This window comes from Phalacrocorax carbo, chromosome 7, assembly GCF_963921805.1.
Source record: "Phalacrocorax carbo chromosome 7, bPhaCar2.1, whole genome shotgun sequence".
Classification (NCBI taxonomy): Eukaryota; Metazoa; Chordata; class Aves; order Suliformes; family Phalacrocoracidae; genus Phalacrocorax; species Phalacrocorax carbo.
Window position 1 is genome coordinate 16,473,116 of NC_087519.1, and position 27,054 is coordinate 16,500,169.

General features: G+C 38.2%; 1 protein-coding gene across 3 annotated transcripts in view; it reads left to right on the forward strand.

The window, feature by feature from the left end:
- Nucleotides 1-1,011: 1,011 nt before the first annotated feature.
- Nucleotides 1,012-27,054, forward strand: part of LIPC (lipase C, hepatic type) — a 64,565-nt gene continuing 38,522 nt past the window's right edge. The window contains exon 1 of one of the 3 annotated variants that reach the window (XM_064456539.1): nt 1,012-1,117. In XM_064456539.1, the coding sequence (XP_064312609.1) occupies nt 1,036-1,117 (82 nt within the window). In that variant the 5' untranslated portion in view covers nt 1,012-1,035. Of the gene's footprint in view, nt 1,118-5,691; nt 5,785-27,054 lie in introns of those variants that run through there. The other 2 variants (XM_064456541.1, XM_064456540.1) reach the window with 2 other exon arrangements.

Genomic DNA, 27,054 nt, shown 5'->3' on the forward strand with positions numbered 1-27,054 from the left:
TCAAATAGCTACATAAGATTTGGTGCTTAAATTGCCTTTACTGCAGTAAAGGAGTAAAGTAAAGCTATAGTACTAAATGAGTACCTTTACTCATTTATTCATTACTAAGTAGTACCGTTACTAAATGGGCTACAGTATGTATTAATATCAGCAATATCATTAATTAATATCAATGCAAAATTAATATCAATGCAAAAAATATGATGCTACAGGCTGATGGTAAAAAGGTTCCGAGGGTAGCTTTTGCGCCTGCACGGGCAGGAATATTCAATGTCCAGCCAAGAGTATTTTTTAATCTGTCACACTTTGCAGGACGCACGTACTCTTTGCGGCATTTATACACACTGCTGTGATTAAGATTCTGCTTTAATTTCCAGTATAAAACATACCATATTATTACTAGCCTTTTCTCTGAAGTGACTCCTACATTTACTGCCTACACTTCCTCGTGATTTTTTTACTGGTAATGGACTGAGATGATCGTTAATTGTACTTCATTAGTTAATTTCTTACGTGATAAAATTGTTCACTTAATTTGAAAGGAACTATTTTGTGATTTTCCAAAGTCTGGTACCAATTTCATCTGTGAAATATAACGTTTAGTATATATAGACTTTTTCTAGTTCCCCGTTGGGATTTGTCTGTTTTAATGAAAAGCTTAGATTAACCTTCCGCTCTAATGGTTATTTTGCTATTTGTTCAGCCTGAGCTGAACTAAATTTGAGCTTGGTGCCCATGGCCTTTAGCAGCAGTTCAGAGAACAAACAGCGTCAAGGCTGCTGAGAACTGTTAAGCAAAGTAAGAGGATCTAACTCCTGATTTCTTCTGCCACAAGTATATTAAGTAAAAAAGTCAGAAAAAGAAAAACTCTGTTTTCACTTCCATAAAAGGAAACAGTGGATCAGTGTACAGAATTCAAGGTTAATGATTAATGGGGCAAAGAATTTCCTGCAAAGCATTGATCAGTGTCTCCTTTTCCCACCTCTTGGCAGAATTTATTGCTGCATTCCCAACTCTCTTTCAGTGAAAGACGAAATGAAAAGTTTGCAACTTGGCTCTTTTTTGTTGCTTTCCTGTATCATCACACCAGCAAATTCGTATGGAGGAAAGAGGAAAGGTAATAACCTATCAAATATAATAGTAATCATGAAAATTTAAAATGTTTATTCTATAAAAATTAATGACGGTGTGGTCTTTACCGCCTTGGCGTCTGGGTTTTTGCGTGGTATTTATTTACAATATTCCATTCATAACCGTTTGTGTTTATTAAAAATACAGTTGTCTACGTAAAACAAACATTTCAGTGGAATTCTATACATTCTGAGACAGCAGACTTAAGGTAATATGGTAAAGGTACTATAAATTTCTGTTAATTTGAGAATATGTACGGAATTGATATTAGATATACTCTACTTGTACTGGAAATACTCCATAAACTAAATTCAGTTGCCTAGTATGAATAAAAAGTTCTAGCTATTCGACAGCGTTTAAGCTTTCATTTTCTGAGTTTCCTAATTTATGCTACCTTTCACCTCAAATGCGATGAGTATCTTTGAGTTAAAGAGAGATCGCTGCAGTATGCTTTGCAGAGAAACACTGTGGAAGAAAATAATTTAGATGGTTGTATAAATATTTTCTGTCTCTGTGACACTGCATATTATGTCAACAGATATGTGACTTGAGTACGACAGCACATCACACCGCTGTAATATGACTGACGAAGACAATTCCGTCTCTGCCTTCATCATTAAGCATTAGTTTTCTTCCGTATATAACTGCATTTCTAATAGTACAAATGCGGAAGGGATAAATGTATCTTTCTCCTTACCTGGAAATAGAGCAAGATATAGAGTCATACAAACACAGGCAAAGAGGAATTCACTACACCCCCTTTTACAGTAACAGCTCTTCCCTTATGCCAGCTCAGGTTCTCCCACTAGATGTGGCACCAGTTATAGCAAGGTCAGATATTTCGCTCTCCCTATCCCGCTTCACCCTCATGACCTAGTAGTCCTACGTCACCGGACATCACTTGTTTGCTTAACCTTGCTTCTGGTCCACAAGAGACTGGTCATATGTCATAATAGCATTAGCAGATACACCTAGTTGTAGGATGTTAAGCAACAGACTGAAGAAAACAGATATTGGTTTAAAAATGCAGGTCTGTGTTTTCACCAGGAGGCAGTCCACAGCTTAACCAGCTCTGCTACAAAGAGTAGATACAAAGCTAAACGCCATGATATTCCATTATGTTGAGCTCAGATTCTCCTCTCCACTCAGTTTTAAATATGTGCAATACTAATACTGACTACCCATTTAGTTAGTATTGCCCTGTGTCTTTGTCTCCTTCAGAAGCTAACCGGTGTTACACCAACTTTCGCCAGAAGATAATGCAATTACCTCTTCTCAGAACTTCGCCATATTTCTTACCATTTGATATTTCAGATTATCTCAGCTAGATCTCCCTTTCCCTAAAACATCACCAGGGTGTTGGCCACACCAGCCACATCGAGGACTCTTTCTCCTCATTTCACTTCTCAATGAGGCAAATCCGTTTGCCACAATGACATATGCGAATGGCAATAAAGCATTAATCCTCACAGAAAATGGGGAGTAAAAAGATTTTTAGCCCTACACGGGAGGCCTCTAACACTGTCAAGTGAGCATACTGTGTATGTTACGTGAATATTCGTGCACCTAGGAGCTTCCTTATTCTTGCTTTAGCAGGAACTGCAGCAATGAAAAGTATAACAAAGCGTTTTTAATGCTCAGTATCTCGCATGTAATTTTAGCAAAAGATATAAGAGAAATCACTGTGTAGAAGTCCCTCTCATTTATTTGTACCGAGCAAATAGAACCAATTAGTATCAATTTTCTTTGTATCACTCTATCCATCTACAGAGTAAAAGAAATTACACTACAAAAAGATAATTTATAGGAATAAGACTGCAGCAAGTAAATCGCTGTAGATAGCAGTATGTAAATCCTTTTTTGTAATAACAAACAGATTGATTTTGAATTTTAGCATTTAGAATTTTAGATTTTCGAAGAACAAAACTCTGTTCACTCAGGGCTCAACTGGGAGGGATTCCATGGGAAACTCCATGAAATACAAAGGTGCTACGACTTCTTCAGGAACCCTCTATTGGAACCACAAAGGTAATTTATCCCCTATAACAGAAAGGGAAGTAAGCATAGCAAGAAGCTTTGTTCACACGAGTGAACTGTGTGCTGCTGCAGCCAACAGGATGCTGGTTTCCATCAAAAAGGGCATCACCAGCAGAGAGAAAGACGTCACCATACCACTCTGCTCAGCGCTTGTGAGGCCACACCTGGAGTACTGTGTACAGTTCTGGTCCCCACTGTACAAAAAGAATGTGGACAGGCTGGAAGGGGTCCAGAGAAGGGCCACCAAGATGATCAGAGGACTGGGCAGCCTGCCATATGAGGATAGGCTGGGAGAACTGGGTTTGTTCAGCCTTGAGAAAAGGAGGCTCAGAGGGGCTCCCATCACCATGTACCAGTAGTTAAGGGGTAGTTACAAAGATGATGGAGACTCCCTTTTTGCAAGTAGGAGTCCCATGGAGAGGACAAGGGGGAATGGACACAAGTTGCTCTTGGGGAGATTCCGATTGGACACCAGAGGAAACTTTTTCGCAGTGAGGACAGTCAACCATTGGAATAATCTCCCCAGGGAAGTGGTTGACTGTGCCATGTTGGACACCTTGAAGAGTCATCTGGACAGGGAGCTGGGCCATCTTATCTAGACTGCGCTCTTCCTAGAAAGGTTGCCTAGGTGATCCCTGAAGTCCCTTCCAACCTGTGATTCAGTGACGTATACACATAAATACCTATAGGTTCTTATTTTATACTTAATTATATAGAATAAGATGGACTGCATTTCCAAGCAAACACGACATAACATTTATAACACAGAGAGCTATTATTCTCTAAAAGGCACAGAGTGTTTCTGAAATGCCATGGTTTTCCTGTATATTTATATAGCAGCAAATAACTTTGGCATTTTTGGCAAAGATTCATTATATAAAAGCAGCATCCCACAAAAAGGCTAGAAATAAGAACCTAGAACTAACATCCCTAAACTTGAGCAGAGGTGAGTCTTTCTAAAACGATGCAAAAAAATTTACTGAATTTATTTTTATTCTTCTCCTGAAAACATAAACCTATGTGGGACTATATTCCATTATTCCTCTTCATTGTGTAGAGCAGAATTATTGAGTAGCTGATATAAAAACTAATGGTCTTGAGCTAGCACTTTTTACTTCGCAGTCTCTCGGCTGGAGCTGAGCTGTAGCTTTTTTGCCCTAAAATGAAGGTAACATCTTAGTTGTGCATTTCCACTGTGCTTTAAGTCTTATAACATAGAGCATGGAAATAGATTATACAAAAATTTGAATAGGTGTTGTTTTCTTTATTCGCCTTTTGTATTATGCACCCATAAAAGACGTGTTGGTTATATCAAATCCTCCAAAGCCCAGCTAAAATTCCTCAGTTGAATGCTACGTACATGGAATGCACTGTAACATCTCAAAAACTAACAGAGTAATTTGTACTTGAAGCTGAAAATTTAAAAGTCATCCAAACTGCAGTGTTTAAGTGCATTCAAACTGCAGAGACGGAGACCTAAAGTCTACTATGATGAGACGTTACCTTTGACGTTTAAGGTGACTATAACTTTTACTATCATGTCTTTAAAGGTTACAAAATATTCTAAAAATGTAGCACAAAATGTGCACTACAATACAACACAATAAATACTAAAAAGGAAGTATATTCAGTGCAATAAAAATCTGTGCCTTAACTTTCCATTAATTATGTGTGATTTCGATTTATACTAAATGACAGAAAAACTGAGACTAAAGCTAACAGGCTTACAGGATACTAGTCGTCTTTCTAGTTTGAGATAAAATTATAGTTTCCAGCATAGCTGGAAAGCTAAACTAGCAAACTCAATTCCTTTCATGCAACAGAATGGCACACTAATCTTTTTCTGATTTAAAATCTTTGGCTATAACGTCCAACTATACTTTCAAACTCAATTTGAACACAGCGCTTTCCACTCTCCTCAGGTAGAGAAATCAGCAGCCTCATAAGTGGCGCACTACTTACAAGCAATGGTGGCTGACTTTAGGATAAGCACTTCCCTGACCAGCAGAACTAAGTTTCCTTTCCAATCACAGATCCTGCGTATTTTAATGATGTCCTAAACTACAGCTGTGCTTCCATGACGTTTCTCTCCCAAAGTTTTCACTTCCTTCTCCCCATCTCTACACCATCTCTCCGTTTCTGAATTACTCCACGACTTAGTGCCCCTGGGGTACCCACGGATATCGCAGCACTCTCTACTTTCCTCACTTACCTTACGCAACACTTGCTAGGATCCTCCTCATTCTGAGAGGCATTACATCGTCTCTCTTCCCAGCCCTTCATCACTCTCACCTCCTCATGTCTGCTACCTAGCCTTTTTTGCTTTTCTTTCCATACATACGGTGCGTGTTTCAAGGGTATGCTTTTATCTGTTGAGTAGCTAGTGCAGACAGGTAGTGACAGGCCCAGGGTTGCTCGCTGAACCAAGTGGGAAGCTGGTACTCTCTTGTGTTTAGTGCTGGTGCTCAAACAAGACCAAATTCCACAGACAATACTGTTTGAACTTATCAACTCATGCAGACATTGCGGATGCAAATTCAAGCAAAAGTGAGTCCTCTCTGAGCTTCCCTGTGTGATGAGCAGTTTGTTGTCTGCAAATGACTGTCAGAGTACAAGGTAACAGCTAAGTGTCATGGACAAGCATTGTTCTAGAATTGAATGTTTACTCGAATGCTATGTAAATGCAGTAGTAAATGTTGTTTCAAGGATGTCTGTTTTCTATCAAGGTCTTGATTGTCAGAAAATGTACGATTTTTATATCTGGAACATCTGTATTTAAATTGGAGGAAAAATTACTGAAAAAATTATTCTCTTTGCCTTGTCTTCACACAGAAACATAACATTACTACAGCCTATAGAAATATCGAAAAAGCATTTATTGTGCTAATTTACTTCAATGGAGTTTGTGCGTCATGACTGACCTTGAAATTCATGTCACTTCTATTTAGCAGGGATTCAGGAGCTAAGTTTTATGGCATACCAAAATATTGGTCCAAGGAGTACTCAAAGTGGAATGTTCAACTGTTAGGGCACTAACAAGTTGCACCAAGGGTCTGCGTTGTGCTATTATTATGAAAGGTTCTACAAATGTATTTGCTGCCATTTTCTGAGTGGCTGTGTTTCACAAATACTTTATGTTTACACAGCTTTTGCAATACTCTCAGGACTCTTTTAGAGTTCTACCAAAATTTCAATAATCTGGAACAGTTATTGTTCCTTTTGGCACCTGGAAAAATCTACAGTTATAATTTCAGGCATAAATTTTCACACCACAGAGTCCAAAATATAACACTATTCTGACTAATTGATGACCCTTTGCTTTTTCGCATGAAGAGACAATAATGGGAACTTGACTGACAAAGAAACTTTCCATGCATAAAACAAGTTTCAATATTTCTACTAATGCAAGTGACTGAAAATCTTAATGAGTAGGTGTAATTCGATTGACTAGAGCATTACCGTCTTCTGACTCCTACTGTATGAGTACTAGTTGAACTCATAAAACACTTGAGAAACTTGAACATATAGACCATTTCTTGCTAATGTGGCTGTTCAATTTAATTTCTTACTGCCTTTCTTCCTTTTTTGCTCAAACTAGAGAAAGTTCCAGTTGTTTTTGTAACATATTATTTTAATGGAAAGAACTATCAATAAAATATTCATTATTAAAGACAACATTTTTATGCTTATCTTGTTTAAGTTTATACTGCACATTTCAATTTGGAAGATAGTTATGCGCAATGCACATAGAGCTTCTTGGTTAGTAATAGAGTTGCGGCAACAGCAGTGCAATATTGATGATGTACCTTATAGCACCATATGGTCTCCTAGGGTGGCCTTAGCTCAGTGAGTTTTTCCTATATATTATCTAGAGCTAAGAGAGTGTTTGCTGAAGCTAACGCAGACTCCTTTGACAGTGGACTATCTTGGCAGCAGGCAGATGTGCCAGCAGTCATTTCCAAGCAGTATGATTAAGATTTCCTGGCAACACAAGCACTAACTGGCAAAAGAGAGAGAAGGGGTCATAGAGCTGCACATGCCAAGACTGGGTGATAAATTTCACTGCTTTGGCAATAGGCCAAATGTGGACTACAGTTCTTGCAAAAATATATTTTAGTATTCCAAGCACAAGACTACTGCTTTCACACTTTTTAGCCGTTCTTCTAGAAAAAATGTGCCTTTTTAATGTTTTATTACTATGACATCCTTCTTGCTGGTTCTTTTAAAAATGTTTATAATTGGTAATATTCCCAGGAAGCTCTAGCTGCACAGGACTGCACAGCCTTACACGTTCCCATTACAATGAGCCAATGAAAGATTTTGCTGGTGCTGAAATGCTGCTAATACTATACGGTTGCTTCATAGTTGTGGAAATGGGAGTTGTTGCCTAAAAACACTGGCAGACATTCTCCTGCCCTCGCTGATTCACTTGCCTAGTCCAGTAAAATCCATTTGACTCTTTTATCAACAATACTGGTTATATGTTGTCTCCTACATGGCCTCCAAACTTCATGATGTTGTCCAAGTGCAACAAACAGCTAGGTAAATAACAGAAAGGAAATTACAAAAAAGGAATCTAGAAATATTGACTATGCGTGGGGAGGTTATTTAACCACATATTGCTCTCTGGAGTAAAACAAGCATGTCCCACTAAAGGGTCAATTTTTATTAGAGAAATCCTCAAAATTTCAGCTATCTTGAAGTATTTCATGAAAATATCGGTTCTGATTTTACATATCGCTTTACTAAGTACGCAAAACTGATAGACACTGCTCATAGAGGAAGTTACTGAACCATGGGCAAGACGATGACAGAGCAGGGCCATGGACAAAAAAGAAAAACACACGTTTGATTTTGCCTTGCCTCTGGAGTCAAAGAACTCCCATAACATTCTGCTACACTCTCATGTTTTCCCATATCTTAGTGCTAATCTTGTAAACAACTATACAGAAACACTGCTAAGATTAAATTTTTCAGTCTAAAATCTTTTGTATAGTAAATCACCTGTGGCTCTACTTTATGCATCAGTCTGAAAATGATCTGTAGTATCTGATTGAAGGATTTTATTCACTCTTCCGAGGACCACTCTTGTCCCTTTCAGCAACAACAGCAATAAGAGATGATGTCAATTAAGGTTTAACGCCATGTTTGCTAATCTGCCCTTCCAAAAGCCACTAAGATTAGGGATTCTTTCAAATCAGTGGGGGGTGCGCATTCCTTAGTTATATTAATATTAATATTAAACTCTACTAAAACTATCAAAATACATTCTGATTTATTTACCTGGCAATTCATTGCCTAATTAATTTATTGTCTGAACAAGTAATTATCATGACCTCAGCCTAAATCCTGTCCAGATCTGACCTTTGATTAGAATTCTATGAGTTGTTTTAAAAAATAATAATTAAATTTAACGGGCTTTCAGACAAAAAAGTTTGGAAACTGTATTTATAAATTAAGAAGGTAGTAACTTGATTATATTTCCAGTTTATTATTTGTTTTTGTGAAGTAGACTTGATAGTTTTCTTATTTGTGTTACTTGTACATTTAATTTAAGATGACAGTGCCCATCGTTTAGGATTTCCTTTTTAGGGGTTGATAAAAGCAAGACAAAGCACATGGGAGAAACTGGTATTTTAAAGGAGGAATTTTTCGGGCAAATTTTATTCACGACAAATGGCATTATGGAGGCAGTGCTTTCAGCCCAGTGCCTACAATCTTCCAAGGAAATTTTTTAAAAAGTTTATTCACTTGGAAGACTGATGGATAGTATCTAAAATTATCATTATTTTCAGAATTATATAAAAGCTACTGCATTTCTAAAACTGATTACTATTACTGAAGCAGTATATTGCTCTCAGCCCCTAAACTGTGAGGAAGAAATAGCAATATGGATTAGCAATGTCTTTAGGACAAATGGAAAGGGTTTACCCTCCAGTTTATCACGCTAGATACATGATTTGTAAAGTATGCATCTTTCTTACTGAAGTACATTATTTAAGAACCCGAAAAAGCCTTCTACAGTTCTTGAATCAAGCTTTTAGTAGCTGCTTAAATTCTTTTTAAATGCATAATCCCTATTAATGCTGCAATATCTCTGTTCTTCTGCAATTCACGAATCAGCAGTTTTCACACCTTTGAAACATCTGTACAATTTCACAACTGATCTTCACTAAAATAGCTTGTGTCTGTGACAACATGTAGATTGTCATCTACACAACAGTGCTTAGCTAAACTACAAGGAAACGTGACAGCCCTAATTGAATTTTAGGCATTTATGCAAACGATAATAAGTTGGTGCAGCATGACTTAGAGCAGCAGTCCACCATCAAGAACAAGACTTTCACAGACTATATCTGTGCAATATTCCCCAAATATACTGTTCAAATTAAGGACCAACTGCAACCAGGAGAAGAATGTGTTCTTTGATGCTTGAAAGTACCTCCAAAGTAGTTTTTGTATATTTTTAAAAAGGGGCAGAGGGTTTAATGGACATGATGCATTCCTCCCTCCAGAGTACGGATCAAATGGAGGGACCTGTGACTAGATTAGTTAATTCTCTGGCTGCAGAAATGAGCATGGCAAGTTGTAAAACTAGATTCTAGACCTAAAATAAAGAATGGAGCTTAGAAAATTAATATAAAACACTCAGCATTAGTGACTGGACCTCTGCTGTGCTAGAAACTACATGGAAAGCCATGTGTCACATCATCTAAAAATCTACTGTGCTCTCTATCTATCATGCTTAGCTGTGAATAGAAATTAAAGCTTGTTCTTTTAAATGGGAACAGTTTTATGTAAGGGACATAATAAATCATTGCTGTCTTAGTAGTTGGCTTCAAAGAGTCATGAAAGCTGAGATACTAAAATGAGGTGTTTCTATCAGAAGTCTTTGTCTATAGCTTGACCCATAAGTCTCTGAAAAAGGTTCCTAAACAAAATATGCCAGTGTGTAGTGCTGAAATTGCTCTTCTGTGTTTCATTGACTATTATGATTGCAACTCTGCCATATTTACTCAGAATGGGTAGTAAGTACTTCATTATCCCCAAGCTCGCTTGCATACTACAGTACTCTGCAATGTAACAGTGAGAGTATCTGGGCATTGCCTTCTCCAAAAAGACAGTGTTCCAACTGGTTCCCGTTGAGCTGTGCGTATTGGTCTCTAGGACACACCATGGTCACTATCAAAAAAGAAATCCTGAAACATTCTTCTGGCCAATAAATAACAATATTTCAAATACCATCAAATATACTTAAGATTCATACTAAATATGAGATTTTGTTTACTACAGGTGAATTTGTGACCTTCAGCCTCCATTTTACACACCAGTAGAATAGTCTGTCCCACAGAGAGCACTGGGAGGTTTCCACATTTTTCCTAGCGCACAGATACCTTTAGGATTCATGCTTTCAAAAAACTTCATGTTCCTTTCCTGTCTACAATCCTTGCTCTCCTTCCTGAAGAGAGGAGTTCTGCATGATCCTCCTGCTTGCCATTTAACAGTCTTGGTCTCTTCTTACATGCTACACGACCATAATGTGATCTTTTACTTTACTATGTTAATTTAAAGGAGCGGCAAATTTTCTTCAAAAGCTTCAGCCAAGAAATCTGTGTCTTAGCACTCTCTGGCTTTGTAGTATCAGTGTTTGTAAGGAATGCAATGGAGAGTCTTAACTGAAGCAGATGGGCAAAACTTAGTCTTTCATCCAGCTCCTAAAAGAGGCAGTTGTGCTGCTTTCTATTTTAATCTCCCTAAACTATAGGTCAAATTAAGTGGCAGTGGGAAGGACTGCAGACTACACTGTATGTAGTAAGGCCAGGACATGCTGTAATTTGCTGAGTGTAGAGAGTGTGACATTTGGAATATTAGATAGCAGAAATGAACACAATTATTGCAGAGGTTCTTAAGGAATAAAAATAAAAGCAGGCGTCTGACATATTATATTCCATCCTAGAGGACCCTTTGCACATCCCTTTTCCCAAATCCAACTCTGGAATTTTAGTAAACACATGGGAGTTGCACTTTGGATTTGTTTGGTTTTTCTCTTATGATTCTGTTCCCTTTTCTGTCTTTCTAGTCCAGTTTTGAAGATTGTATATATTTGTAAAAAATCTTCACCATTACAGAACATTAGGCGCTCATCAATGAATTCCATTGAGGATACCTGTATGGCCTTAAGAAAAATTTTAAACAAAATGTCTCTCCCCTGAGTACCATCAAATAGCTGGTATTTATGGGCCTACCAGAAGTATTTGTTATTACTTTCCCTCTATAAAGTATCAATGTTAGTTCTTAAACTTGCTAAAAAACCAAATAAACAAACAAAAAACTCACCAAAAACCCCACAGCACTTCTGGTTTTGGATACTCTGAATGTGATTATCCTGACATGCAGAAGGGAACCAAATTCTCAGACACCCGAGTTGCACTGCATCTGCTCAGGGACTAGGTACTCTGATCTCAGAAGTGCCTCTCACAGAGTATGCCTCAGATAAGCATTTAGCACTCTGCTGTCCCAGCACATCATTGCTTTTGATTGCCTCTTTAGACATTCTGAACCAAGTTCAGAGTAATCTGAACAAATGAGTCTTGAGTCTTTAACAAGTGACTGAAGAGTTCTTTTCTGGTTGCGCAACAATCTACTTCAAGTAACAACTCAGCTACTGACTACGTGTATTTTTGTTTTTCAAAGTACACACAACCACACAACTTTTAACTGTTGTACTACAGAAAGAATGGTCTGGATCCCTAAAATTTCCAGATGGAATATTGTGTGCTTCAGATATTTCTGTATGTCATTAAAATGTTATTTAATTTTAGCCTAAAGAAAATTAATTATGCTTGAAATTATTCTAGGTAAAATCAATTCTTATTAAAGGTGGTAGTAGATTCCCCTTGGATTTCCTGTGAGCTGACACTGCCTGGAAATTTCTATCTTGATTATAATTTGCATGCCCTTGGATCGTGTAAGTACTTGGAAAATGCTGTAAACCAACGTTATCCCTCTTGCTGAGCAGCTAGTCCCTCAGTCCATAACTGTGCTCCTGAGCCAGCTTAAGTGACCAGAATAAGGTAATCAAATATGACTACTCTTTGCTCTTTGATTTTTAGAATGGCCTTTAGCAGTATATCCAAAATGAGACTAAGGACATGAGTTATGCCAAATTAAGAATGTAACAGAAAATCAAGGCCTCAGCTGATTTTTATCTTTTGTACTTAACCAATGTTCAGCAATGGCAGATGTTTTAAAGACAAAGGGAAAGTTTGTAGTCCATTACACACTTAGAGACATTAACAATTTAAGCAGCCATTGCCTCAGGCCACTGTTGCAGGTATTTCATAAGCCTCTCCATGGTGCCAGTATGTCTGCTTGTAGCAAAACAGCTTGAAAAATTATCCTGTTGAAAAAGAATACTATTTTTCCCTGGTTATCCCTCTTTTTAGCTGGATCAGCTCCCTGATCTTTTTCACTACACAATTAAGCAACCAGCTGTGCTGAGACAATAGTAGGGACTATAGGCGGTCAGGAATAAGTGGGTGGCAGTAAGATGGGGAGGAAGTCTGCACAGAAGCCAAACATCCAAATAGGAATTAAAGACCCTAAAAAGTGAATCCCCCTTTTTGTTTCGTTTTTAAGTTTTCATCCTCAATTAAAAAAAGCAGTCTACCTTATCAGACTTCCCGTCATGTAATTTAGAAATAATAGTCTTTGAAAAGCCCTAAAACATTGTACAGTTTACAAAGGAATAAGTACTAATAGCATTATTGGAGCTGACAAAACAGTGGAAGACACGTCTCACATTCAGCCCAGGCATATTAATTTATTGATTTTTCTAAAAATTCCCCCCAAATCCTAAAGACTGAAGTGACCAGATACTCATGGCATTTACAGCATTAAAACTTTGGAGTAATCCCACCAGTTTCTGTGATGCATTCTCCACTAATTCTTGCATAGGAAAAAATAGAATTTAACCTTTGCTTTTCTGTGTATGACTACAGTGATTTTATTTATAATTATTGGCTCTATTAGAATTTTAAAGACACTTCCCCCTGTAATTTAACTCTTTGATTCCCAAAAATCACTTTACCAAAAGAAAGAGATTTCAGAACTACTTTATCGTTCCAAAAATAGCTCATAAAAGATTGTAATTATTTTCTTCTGGCTATTCTGAATAGTATATACATTAGAAAGGTCTAGGGCAATCTCCCTGAAAATACAATTGGTTTCTGCCACATCAGCAAGCTATTAGACAGATAAAATAAAAATCTCGTACCTCAGAGCTTTTTGGGTACTTGCTCAAATTAAAGCTTTCATTTCCCTCAGACCCTCTGTACATATTTCGGCAAACTAACCATGCAAAAAGTACCAAAACTAGAGAAAAGGTTTAATTATGAGTAATCCAATTCCTAGTCTAATTGCTTTCCTATTATTTCTGGTTTTAACAAGGCTATTTAACCTACAACAGAATTCCCTCTAATAATGGAATTCTGGTGTAGTATTTTTGAGACTTGTCTTTGCCTTTTTTCCTTCTGATTACTCAACATCACCCACTTTTCTTTCATCACACAGAAGCACCCAGTTAGTTAATTGTTTGCGATCACTAAACACAGAGACATGAAGGCATGAGTATCCCTATTCAGACAGGCACAGTAATAAAATCTCTATCCTTCAAGTGCAGGGTAATTTCTGTCAGGCATTTTAAAGCCAAGGCAGGTCACTGAAGTTATTATTAGCTCTAATTAGGACTCCCACAAGCTGTTGAATTCTTTACCCGCAGCTAAAGGGCACTCAATATGGTGCAGAATTTGCTAACATCTCTGAAAGAATCAGAGAACTAGTTCCTCTTTAGGAGCATAGGTCCACTGCATGTGAATAGGCTTTTGGTAAAATTATGTCTGATCTTTGCCCCAAATGATCTATTGAAGAAGAGATATGATGAAACTGTTGCAAAAGAAAGGAAGTCTATAAATATCCAAAGAGAATCTTAATGAAAAAGGGAAGGCATCTGGTCTTACTTACTACAGTGGTGCTACATTTCAAACTTTCTAGCAGGTTACATATAATTCATACCCAATCTCAGGTACAACAAAATTCTTTTAAGTTAATGTTTTATGTAGGAATTTGAAGACAAGTCCATATGAGAATCGAATTTTTCCCCTTGTGAGCAGCTCCTCCCTTGAGAATTAGAGCGATCTGAACTGAATCACAGAGCTCCAAACAAAATACTGATCCTAATTGTGAAATCGGCTAAGAACAGATGAAAGCCCAGTAAGCCATCACTTTTGTATGTTTGGCACATTTCTAACAAAGTGCTACAACAAGGAAGCCTGGCAATGGTCTCATTAGTAGAACGGACTGCTGCAGAGCAGAGGAAGGATTTATTTTCAAGAAGAGAGAAGGAAAATCTGTTAAAATCAGCTATTTTGGGTTCACAAGATAATCCACGCTATGACCTTCAGTCTAGAGAAAACTTTTCTACGAAAAGTAAGTAAAATTGTATCATGAAGCAAAAAAATAACATATTATAAAAAGTAAAACCTGTAAAATATTTATTGTAGAGCCTAATATGTAAGAACCTGACACCTGAAGGATTCGCCTCCAAAACCAAGGCATTCTCTATTGGCATCAAGTTGGAAACAATGGAAAGTCATAAAGATACAGATGTGTCTCTAGCTATCATTCCTTACAAAAGTGAAAAGCAGAGTGAGAAACACCAAACACACACTGCTATGTTTGCAAAAACTCAAGGCCCAACTCAGTGCAGCTAGACAAGTGGCAGCTCTTCATTAGCTGGACACGCAACCCATCAGCTGAAAGTTAACAAGAGCTAGCATCCAGATTGGGGGTTGCCTGGGCTGCTCTGAGCTACATTCAAGTTTTGTGTCTGTTACTGAAAGGTTGCACCTTCACCACAAGCTCCACTTGGCAATGCACGCTCATGCTGTATATATTTTCATACAGCCAAATGTCAAATCACAGAGCTGGAAATAAGGGCCCTAGGTCCTTTCCATGTGATGAAACACATCATGCCTAGTGGCTGCAATGGTCAGCCAGCCCCTTTTTGACTGTATGCCGTCAAGTACAACTCAAACTTCTTAAGTAGAACTCCACACATCCAAAGCACAAGTAACAATAATGGTCACAGTTTTATTGTGATCAGTATTATTACCTCTGCATTAAATCAGACACCAAAACCCCAGTCTTCTAGATACTATTAGACAGTATTCAGTGCCAGGACTGGAATCCATATCTTTAGCCTTCTGGTCCCATTCTTGAAGACATTTTCTTCATTACACTGCAGACAGCAATATATTTCCTCTAAAACTAATATATGAATAGCATAAAAATTCTGTTCTTCATTCCCTCAGTAGTAGTACCATTAGGAGGATGAATCAAGGCCACTGCTTTTTTATTTGTAATCTCTGCTTCTTGAAATGGAAGTGCCACAAACTAAACTGTGACACTAGCTGCCAACAAACTCTCAGTCAGTTTCTGTAATTTGCAACAATGCACATCAGTAGCATTTTAATTATTGAGACACTTAATTTTCTGACACCAGGGAACAGCTACAAGGTATCACAGAATCAGTCATAGAATGTCCTGAGCTGGAAGGGACCCACAAAGATCATTAAGTCCAACTCCTGTCCCTGCGTAGGACCACCCCAAAATTCACAACACGTCTCTGAGGGCATTGTCCAAGTGCTTCCTGAATATCATCAGGATTGGCGCCGTGACTGCCTCCCTGGGGAGCCTGTTCCAGTGCTCCACCACCCACTGGGTGAAGAACATTTTCCTAATATCCAACCTAAACCTCCCCGGCACATCTTCCTGCCATTTTCTTGGGTCCTATCATTGGTCACCAAAGAGATGAGCACCTGCTTCTCCTCCTTGTGAGGAAACGGTAGACCACGATGAGGTCTCCCCTCTTCTCCAGGCTGACTAAACAAAGTGATTTCAGCCACTCCTCATCCTGCTTCCCCTCTAAACCCTTCACCAACTTCTTGGCCCTTGTCTGGACCCTCTTTAGTAGCACTGTATCCCTGATATACTGTGGCATCCAGAACTGCACACAGTACTCGAGGTGACGCCACACCAGCAGAGACGAGCAGGACAATCACCTCCTTTGACCAGTTAGCAGTAAAGTGCTTGATGCACCCCAAGACACGGGTAGCCCTCTTGGCTGCCAGGGGACACTGTTGGCTCATGTTCAACTTCTTGACCAGAACCCCAGATGCATCTCCACAGGGCTGCTCTCCAGCCTCTCATTCCCTAGTCTGTAAGTACATCCAGGGTTGACATGCTCCAGGTGCAAAATCCGACATTTCTTACAGTTGGTGATATGTCTCTCTTTTGTCTATGTCCCTGATTGTGAGGTGACCATGATCATCAAAGAATGGGTCAATGTTATTTCTGCTCTGCCTTTTGCCATGAACATATTTTAAAAAGCCCTTTTTATTGCCCCTCACAGTAGTGGCCAGCTTCAGGTCTAACTGAGCTTTGGCCATAAAAACTTCCTTCCTACAGTGGTAAATAGCATCTCTGCAGTCCTCCCATGTCACCTGACCTTGCTTCCACTGGCCATATACTTTCTTTGCCTTATTTCTAGAAGATGATCCCTGCTCAGCCAAGCCAGCATTCTACCTCACCTGCTATGACTTCCTACACTTTGCAACTGCCTGTTCCTGTGCTCTTAGAAGGTGGTACTTAAAAAGTGACCAGCACTAATGGACTCTAGCACCCTTAAAAGCTTTTTCCCAGGGGACCTTACTAAGTAGTTGCCTGAGCAACCTGGAGTCTGCTCTCCTCATATCCAGACTTGAGGTCTTGCTGGTAGTCTTCCTTCTGTTACCATAGGCTTTAAACTTGACTCTTTCATGGTTGTTGTGGCCAAGGCAGCCACCAATAAGCAACAAATCAAGGAAGGCACCTTTCCTATTCTGTTCCCTTAGTACCTGTACCAAGAAGTTATCATCCAGATGGTTTAGAAACCTTCTGGACCTGTTTGTACCAGCTGTGTGATATTCCCAGTTGACATCTGGCAAGTTGAACTCCTTGTCCATAAGGACAAGTGTAGTGGACTTAGAGGCATCGCTTAGTTCATTAAAGAATAACTCATTGGTGTCATCATCCTGGCTGGGTGGCCTATAGTAGACTCCCACAACACCATCCGCTTTATTTGTCTGTCCCTTAATCCTTACCCAGAGCATCTCAACTGTTCCATCACCAAGTGCCAGCTCCATACCTTCACAATCCTCCACTACATACAGTGCCACCCCCTGGCCTCGCCTGCCCTGCCTATGCCTCCTGAAGACCCTGTAACCATCCATCATGGTACATCAGTCACAGGACTCATCCCACCAGGTTTCACTTATGCCTATAATGTAATATCTATGGGACTGTGTGTTCTGGGTATGCAAAAGTTTCATGATCTATTTCCTTTAGTATCATGCCACCAGCTGAAGGGTGAAATAATTGCCTGGAAGTGCACTGAGTTGTGTCATTCTGCTAAACTAATTAGCGTAATGGGAATTCTGGAACTAATTCCCTAGACAACTAATTAAAATAAGGCTCTTTAAACACTATGATTGAGAGAAATCAATGTCAAATGGATGAGGAACACTTTCCTTCATGGGTACAATAAGACAAACCCTTCTGCAGGAACAAGCATTGTTACTCATAATAAATTCTCAGAAAGAAAAATAACACAATTTTATAACTGATTGTGTAGATTCTAACACAGTTGGCTTGTTGACAAATCATTTATAGGCTTACAAAATTAAGTAAAGGTTGCCAAGCACTGATAGCATAATAGGACCCTGGAATGCCTTGGATGTGTATTTAGAGGTTCCATTTACCAGATCCTTTTTAGGAGCTGGACAGATTCAAAGAATAAAGATGGTACTTACCTTAGGAGATATTGCATATGGTTTCCAGCTTGTGTTTCACGAAAAAAAATGAGCAAAATTAGGGAACTGGAAACAAAAATACATACAAAATCTGTTTGTTATTGTAACATGAGAGATCATGATTCTGGTCTCTCAAGTCTAGAAGGCATGCGTTCTCTTCACTGAACAGTTTTAAAATGAAAATAACCAAATGTATAACACATATTTATAAGCAAACAAAACTCAGCTGAATATGAGCGTTGATAAGTGTTTCACTCCTAATTGCATTTATTAAGGATTATTCACATTTTTCTCTAAACGACTTTCACTGAGCCATATGTTGCTGTTACATCATTGAACTTTTCCCATACTTTTTAGCATATATCAATTCAAGTGTTTAAGGCATTAAATATACTTTAGAACAACAACTATTAGGTCAGAGGAGGAATCTGACCCTATAAGGAACTGCTTTGATATACTCTGATATTTGCCTGACATTCCTAGTCTCTTGAGGTGTCAGCATAGTAAAGGCAAGCAAGCAAATCAAGGGGATTATTAAGTACATGGGGAACAAACAACTACAGAATTTCAGACTTCGGTTTTCACACTAAATCTCCAATTTAGTTGAGCTATCTAACCATCTTTTCATCTTCGTCATCTATGAAAAAATGAGGAAAATGATGCTGAGGTAGCTCTATTCAGAGCTAAGTCAGAGAACAGCAAGGCAATTGCTGAATATGTACATGAAGTACACAAAGATTCAGCTACCAGAATCAGGCTGTTCTCTTGACATCGCAACCAACTTCTTAAATAGTAGAAATAATGCAATTCTCTGAAAAGTTTCTTGCATTATGAAGTAGTCAGCTAAAATATACATGTTCTTAAATAGAACTTCTAATAAAAATACTTCTTTATAGCTGGCTGCTGGTGAACAAAAGTAATAGAAAATGGAGTGCTGACAAAGAAATGTGAAACCAATGAGAGATGCATATCCTGTCTGTTTTTACCTTCATTTTATTCTTTAATGTTTTAAAACTAATTTTTATTAAATATATCCCTTGAGACTGAAAATACGTACCCCAAATATTATAAGCAAGAAAAAGGCCCTGCCACTAAATGAACAAAAAGTCATGTTTTCTTTCTACTTTCGTTTTAGTTTTACGTATACACTCCAGTGCAGTATCGTGACAGACAATGCAAACAGAACAAGGAATTTCATATTTAATCCATGGTCTCAGCTTCCACAAGAGTATGAATTTATATACTAAAAGGGTATGGTAGGTGAGAAAGACAACAGAAGCTCACTTTATTTAATCTTTGTTTCTTCTTTTAAGAATATTTTTTATTTGCTCTAACTACTATTTCTTCTCCACTAGCAGCTATTCATCTTGTTATAGTGTCTCATAACTACATCATTCACCATATACTACTGTAAGAAGTACTCAGTGCAATAAGAGCAGACCTGCACAGTGAGACATACGGTGTTAACCACCTAAGTGACCCCACTCCAGGCCTCCGTGGGAGGCAACTGGTGGGAATTACTTTCAACTAGTTCTAGTCTAGTTCTGTGGACGAGTGCCCACCAGAATCTGAAGCACATTAGGCATGCTCCTGGAACACAGGTTTTGGTGTGGATTAATCTGTAAGGAATCTGCTTTGTGTGCACCCAGATCACACCACAATATAAATGGAAGTATCATAAGATCAGGAGAGTTGCTTTAGAAGTGCACTCCTGGTGAGTTCATTCATCCTGGTGCTGAACAAAGACATTTACATAGCTGCATCTTACCTGTACTTCTACTTAAGCAAAATGTTTCCGTTCTCATTTCACAACATAGTAAGAGAGAATGCCTGGGCAGCTTGTCTGTCTAATTAGCCTGAGAACAACAGATTTTTGAGGGATCCTTATTTGCCAGATCTTTTCCTTGAATATAGTCCCTCCATTCTATAAGAACACAGATATGTTGTAAAGCAATCCTATATTTTAACTTCATTAACTATAGTGCCATCACTATTGAATTGTTTAAACAGCATCCTAACAGTCAACCCAAGCAATTACATTAACAAGACTCTCAAGCTAAAATATATCCTTTTTTTGTGAAAAACAGTCTCAGAAGCTGGAAACAGGTCAGATTCTTTGTTTCTAATTTATTTCCAAAAAGTCATCCACCTATTTCTAAAAGAATCCCCAGTTATCATTCCCATGAAGTGATTTTCAAGTAAGTTGATTTTAGGGCACTGAACAGGTTAACTAGATCAAGCAAATAATTATCAGGGAAACACTTCTACCTTCAACAAAAAAGTTATTTTACTTAAGGGTTTGTTTTTGTGAATTCAGCACAACAGCGTATTTTCATTACAATGTATAGAGACTTAAAAGATGAGATAGTAGCGTGTCAAAAGGAAATAAATACCATATAGGTCAAAATCGCTCTTTATCTTTTTCCTGTATACAGTCTGCATCAAGATTAGTGCTAGGAATAAAGCCCAAGTAATTTGATAATATGACTCTAAACTTCCTTTTAGAAAAGTAAATTAATTCCTCATTAAAACTTAATGGCCATACCTTGTGGGAACTTCACCTAGGTTGGGATTTCTGAAAGGACTGGTCAGATTCTAGGCTTGTTTTCCGTGCACTTTTTACTATGTTCACACTTTCAGCATTTGGGAAAATTTTGGAGCAGATGATTCCAACCTTTTCCCAGTTGGCCTTTATGTAAAATGACTGTATTTTATATACATATATTTGTCTTTGTATATATGCGCACATTGGAACTGGCTCTTACAAATAGCTGATGTCAAGCAGTAGCCAATTTTAGAATTAACACTTCTCTGAAATATCAGGAGATTGCTTTTTGGTTACCATAATTTTGCAAGACTTTTTAAATTAAATAAAAAGGCATAGCAAACAGGTACTGTCACAGAGCGTATAAAATTTTATGTTTAAGATGGATTCTGTTTAGCAAAAAGACTATTAGTTTATAGATTATTAGAGGATAAGTCTTATATTGCTAATTATGAGGAATTAATAAATAATGGGTCTTGGAGTGGCAGTTGAAATGGTACAATTAAGGCTTGGATAATAATTATATTTCCAGGTATATTGTCATTGAAAGGCAACTTTAAAAGGTCTCGTTACTAAGATGAATGGTTAACAGCCAGGCTGAGCAGGACTTCCAGTTTTAAAATTATGCTACATCAAATCTACATAATTTTGTTCTTTTTTTAAAATGTTGTTTACAGTGTTTATTCCAATTTTATACTCTGGTGGCTAAAACTTAAAACAAGTGGCAAGATACAATTAGATACAACACTTTACAATTTTTTTAGCACTGTAAGATTTTGTTGAGAAATTATTGTTATCAGAAAAGCTTTTTTTTGTAGTAACAACGTGTACATTTTCTCTCTCCTGGTTTCTTTACTGTGATGGCATGTCTAGGAAAATGTTTATAAAGAATCATCTCCACCTCCTTGACGGTAAATTTTTGTCTGAGGAAATTTCCCATTACCTTAGAAACACAGCGGTCTCAAAACTGAATCATCTCTGCCAGCTACTCCTCATGCCCATGATGGCCTCCACTGCAGCTTGCAATGCAAAACCTTCCTGTGCTGAAGTACACACATAGCCAGCTGATTCCCATTACCCATCCCCACTGAAGTATGCACGTTTCTTTCTAGGGAGACTACATTTGATATTTCTGATTAAATAACCAGCAAAATAATAACTACACATTAGTGTTGGGTGGATGACACCAGTTGATTCCTGCTGGCAGACAGCTCTGCACCTGCTTTCTACTATACATGCTTTCTCATACCATTCCCTTTCATTGAGGGGCTCTGGAGAATACCTAGTACCATAAAAAGAATGAGACAAAGTCTCTACAGTCAGGACTTAGGCTCATTTAAAATAACTTGGAAACACTGCCATATCCTTAAAAATCCACCTTTAATTTATTTTATAATGAGCTCAATTCTTCCTAAACCTATTTATAAGCTCCTTTGCCTTATGCATGCAGAATATATTGCTAACTGCATTTTATTTTTAGAAGATTCCTTTGCCTGACAATTTTGCAGACTCTACTCAACCAGTCTCCTGACAAATTCAAATTAAAACCATGATAATTAAATACAGAGAGAGAAGTCATAATCTGTCATAACCTTTGCCTGTCTGAAACATCAGAAACTGTTATAAAGAAACTGATTTACCTCCATACCAAAAAGAAGAAAGATACCTAAAAGCTTGTCTGCATTAATCTGTTGCAAGATAGCTTTTAGAAGAAGGCTCAAACACCTAGTCAAATTATAGGCATCCTCCATAAAGTTTGTTGTTTGAAGAGAGATTTATTCTCTCATTTTGGCTCTACCACTGACTCAGATTTCAGTTCTCTTGTTTCTGTGGCCAAGGTGGTCTTTTCTCCAAGACATGGCACAGATGATTGACCTCAGCTAAGAGTTTCTGTGATGCAGGTCAAATTGTCCCATGTGGTAATATGTTTTACTCGCAATTTGTAGAATTTATCTGACAGGTCTGAGTCAGCAACATGTTCCTTAAATACTCACTTCCAGTATCACATGCATAACCACTACAGCATTTTGTTCAAACAAATTATGTTCAGTGAATGTGACCTAGGCATGTCTAGTCCAAAAATAATACAGCAGCAACATGATTTAAATTTATTTAAAAAAAATCTTACACATGGCAGGCTTTTAATTTATGCCTCCAGATAGAGTTATCTTTCAGAGTAGCACAGAGCAAAGCACAACACTAGTTAAGTCAAAAGTCTTGTAGGCATGGGAAGAAAGGAGGCAGCCCACGACTGCTTCTGTAAGGGATGTGAACACTGTGTTTTCACACCTACACCACATGTGTAACTGTGCCGGATTGTTCGGTCATGTTCCCTGCATGCTGGCCAAACTCCTTACTTGCTGACACATTCATGCCTTGCAGAACCAAGGACAAGATTAGGAAAACTGACTCAACTGTAATCTGTTGCCTGGGAGGTTTAGGACACTTCAGTGCCAGCGAACAGTTCTTTACCTTAGGCTGAAATGCTACAGAAATTTGTTTATATGTTTTACTGACAAACTACATTCATAGGACTATAACAGCTATTTGATTGAAGGAATAAAGGAATTTAATTAGTAGAAGCTCTTTTGAGCTGTGGCTGCTGCTGACTGCATATGCCTGTCCCACACCTAGCTCCAGGTAGCCTCTGCCCTTTGAGATGATTTTGTGCTGCAGGCACACTATATGACATGGTTCCTCTCCAAAGGAATGTGTGGTCCAAAGAGAACCAACTACAGCAAGATTATGACTTAGACAATTCTTATGTTTTATTACTAATCCATTAGAGAAAGGGAATGGGGACTCTGTGAAGATTTTTTCATTGTTTTCGCATTTTATACTCATTCCAGACACAACACAGACTGGCCTGGGAGCCCTTCTTCATTACAGCAGATAGTACTGTCCCTTTAAAGGATTATGAACCAGCCATGGACTCCTCTGTTTCCACCTGCACTTTCAGGATACCAGAAACACAAATAGGCTGTCAGACTTAAGCTGAGAACTCCTGGCCTATCTTCTTTCTTATTTCACCTTTGTGCCAGGGCCAAAAGAGGTGAATATGTTCTAGAATTTAATTTTCTAATGGCATGTTTATAGGTTTTCTAGTCTCCCCCTCTTATGTAATAAGGAAGAATATTTTAATTCTATCTAGAATTTGGAGGAAAATATTTAAACAATATTTTTTCTCTTCCACAAATATTTCAGACATACCTGTCAGATAAATAACATTTCATTATCTGAAATGCACGAGTAAAATTGATTTGGGAGAACTATATTAGGGACACATAAGAATTATTCTGCATATCTGAAGGAAACAGATGCATCAATTCCACCAGAGACCATCCTGCAGATGACAGAAAAGACTCTAAAAGATAAAAAGCAACTAAAATTAAATTGGAAGATTAAGAATTTTGGACAAATATGTTATTCCTCTTCCACTTAATTCTAGTTGGAACTGAAAATATACTGAAGCACCGCAAGAAATGCTGCCCTGCCCTTGTGATTTCTGGGAAGCTTCCAGTGTGTTCTGAAGTTCAGAGCCTGATATACCAGGAAATACACACAAAAATACATTGATGTGAAAATTCCAGGTCAGTTCAGTGTGGCAGACTAGGAAAGTTCAGCTGGCAAGAGTGGGTGAGCATCTCCCAGTATGGTTTTATAAAATGAACCGTTATGACAGAGGTTTTACAACCAACTACAAAGCTCTTATGATAACCATTTATTTTAATTGTCCTGAAAAGTTCTGTTCAGCTAGGGTGGCAGCTACAAAAGGCATATGGGGCAGAGCCTGTCCCCATAAATAAGCCTATACTTGTGTAAGAGTAAATGTAAGCTTGTTAATAAAAACCAAAATAATTCCTACCCCCAGTCCCAAAAAGCCCTCATCAGGACTATGTAGATTGCAAAACACCTAATAAAAGAAGTAATAAAGCTGAACGATTGTGAAGGAAGTATGCTTAGGACAAAATGAACATTCATTTTAAGGAATAATTCTCCCTACACTTCAAAAAAAGTGGCTCAAAAAGTGGCTACATCACAGAGCACTACATCAGGACTACACAGCACCACAGAAGAGTCATCTACTGAAAAGCAAGAATAACTGCTGCATGAAGTTAAAATTCAGAATACTTAGAATATAAACACTGTAATTACATAGGACCATACTTACAGTCAATTACCCGAAAGGTTAGGAAAGAACTTGTGCAAAATAAAGGAAACACTTCCTTCAGTTAATGGAAGGTTTTGCTAATAGATGTGTCAGATCCAAGTAGAACCAAGTAGCTACAAAGAAGATGGAGGCTCCCTTTTCACATGGAGTCACATGGAGAGGACAAGGGGGAATGGACACAAGTTGCTCTTGGGGAGATTCCGATTGGACACCAGAGGAAACTTTTTCACAGTGAGGACAGTCAACCATTGGAATAATCTCCCCAGGGAAGTGGTTGACTGTGCCATGTTGGACACCTTCAAGAGTCGTCTGGACCGGATGCTGGGCCATCTTGTTTAGACTGTGCACTTCCCAGAAAGGTTGGACTAGATGATGCCTGAGGTCCCTTCCAACCTGAGATTCTGTGATTCTGTGAAAATGTTTTCCTGTTTTAAAAAAATAACATGTCCTTTATGTGAATCCATAGCAGAAAATTATGGGCGTTATTAAAATCACTGTAGAGGGGTTATAGATGATTCTAATTCAAAATGAACTGAGAATGTTGTTGCTGCTTGCAATGCCAGTTGTTCAGTCTAGGCAGTCTCCCATAAATCTGAACAAAATCCATGATGCTGCTGCAAAACAAAATTAAAAAGGGGACCAATAGTTTCACTTTAATTTCTAACAACTGACTTGTGCTATATCTCCAGCTAATAGATACAGGAGCCTGAGAAGCAAGCAATATCCACCACCACTCAACACAGTTGCATGTGGACTATCTATTTTCAGATATACACTTTAAAAAACAAGCAAACACAAACCCCCAAAAAACCTGCCAAACAGCCAAGCCTGAAATGTCAATTTAATCATTAACTGCAATCACAACAATGTACCACCTGCAATATCAGATGCAGTGCAAAAAATGGATCAATAGAAAACACCTGTAAAGCATAGAACAGCAACCAATATGTTCTCCACATTCAATTTGATTATAATATTCACTTCTTCTCTCATTAGACAATAGAAACACAGTGGTTATTACAGCTGAGATGCATGATGTATACTGTAGAGAGAACAAAAAAAAAATCCAGCAGCACAGAGAAGTCTGATGTGCTGAGCTAGGGAATGTGGATGGTTAGACCTTTGCCTATCTGCTACTACACCATTAATTTCCACAGTGTCCCAGATACCAGTATTGAATATGCTTTATATATTCCTCTCTGTATGGCAATATGAAGATCACTAGAACAGCGAATCACTGTTACACCATGTTTCTGATATCATTATTCCCTGTCAGTAAAGGGAAGAATACAGTCTTTGCAGATTTCCTTAGCTAAAAATTATGTGTCCATGCTAATTTCATTACATTTATGAGCCTTTGAAAAACTCAAGACATCAGTCACACTATTGGAATAGACTGGGTTTTTCCTATAGATTTTTCTTCTGTGTTTTCAATGGAGGTCTCCAAGGAGAACCTGAGAACTGGATGGTGAATATGTCTCAGCAGGTGCCACCTTGTCACAGTGCTGTGGGGTTCATTCAGCGGCATTCACTGGTCTACCACAGCTGTGAGGAAATTTGGGTTCCATTAGTATGCTGCTGATGCTTAGCTTATTTTCTATTTTTCACCAGATCAGAAATGCCATTCTTCTGCCAAGATGCAGACATGAATGAGACCAAACCTGGCTGAAGCTGACTCTGCAGTAGACAAAGGCAGTGCTGGCAGCTGGCATCGAAACATTCATATTATTCCAGCCTAAAAAGCAGTCTCCACTCTGAGATCACTTCTCTTATCATGCACAATTACACTGACCAAGCTAGCAGCGGTGATGATAATTTTTTTTTTTTGAGTATCAATACATGGAGATGTTGATGGGGACTGGAGAGTCCCCAGCTCTAGAACTTGCCTCAATGACAGGATGGATTTCTATGTGTAGTGGTATGCACAGCATCTTTTTTGATAAAACACATGTCACTGTGCTATGTTTGGTTGCTTTGGTATATGACAGGGAAGATATGAATTGCATATTTGGGCATGTGGATTTGCTCACTCCATATAAACCAGCACAATACAATAGGAGGCTACAACATTTCCTAAAACAAATATTAAATGCAATGTGTTTTTTAAAAATGAGGAAACTGATATGAATATTACTGGATATTATCATATCTCTGGAGAGATGGACCAGAGGAAATTATGCACTGAATTGGAAAGGAGACACTGAAAATGATGTCCTGGCAGTGGATATCATATCATCGCCTTCTGTGACTTAGCCAGAAAC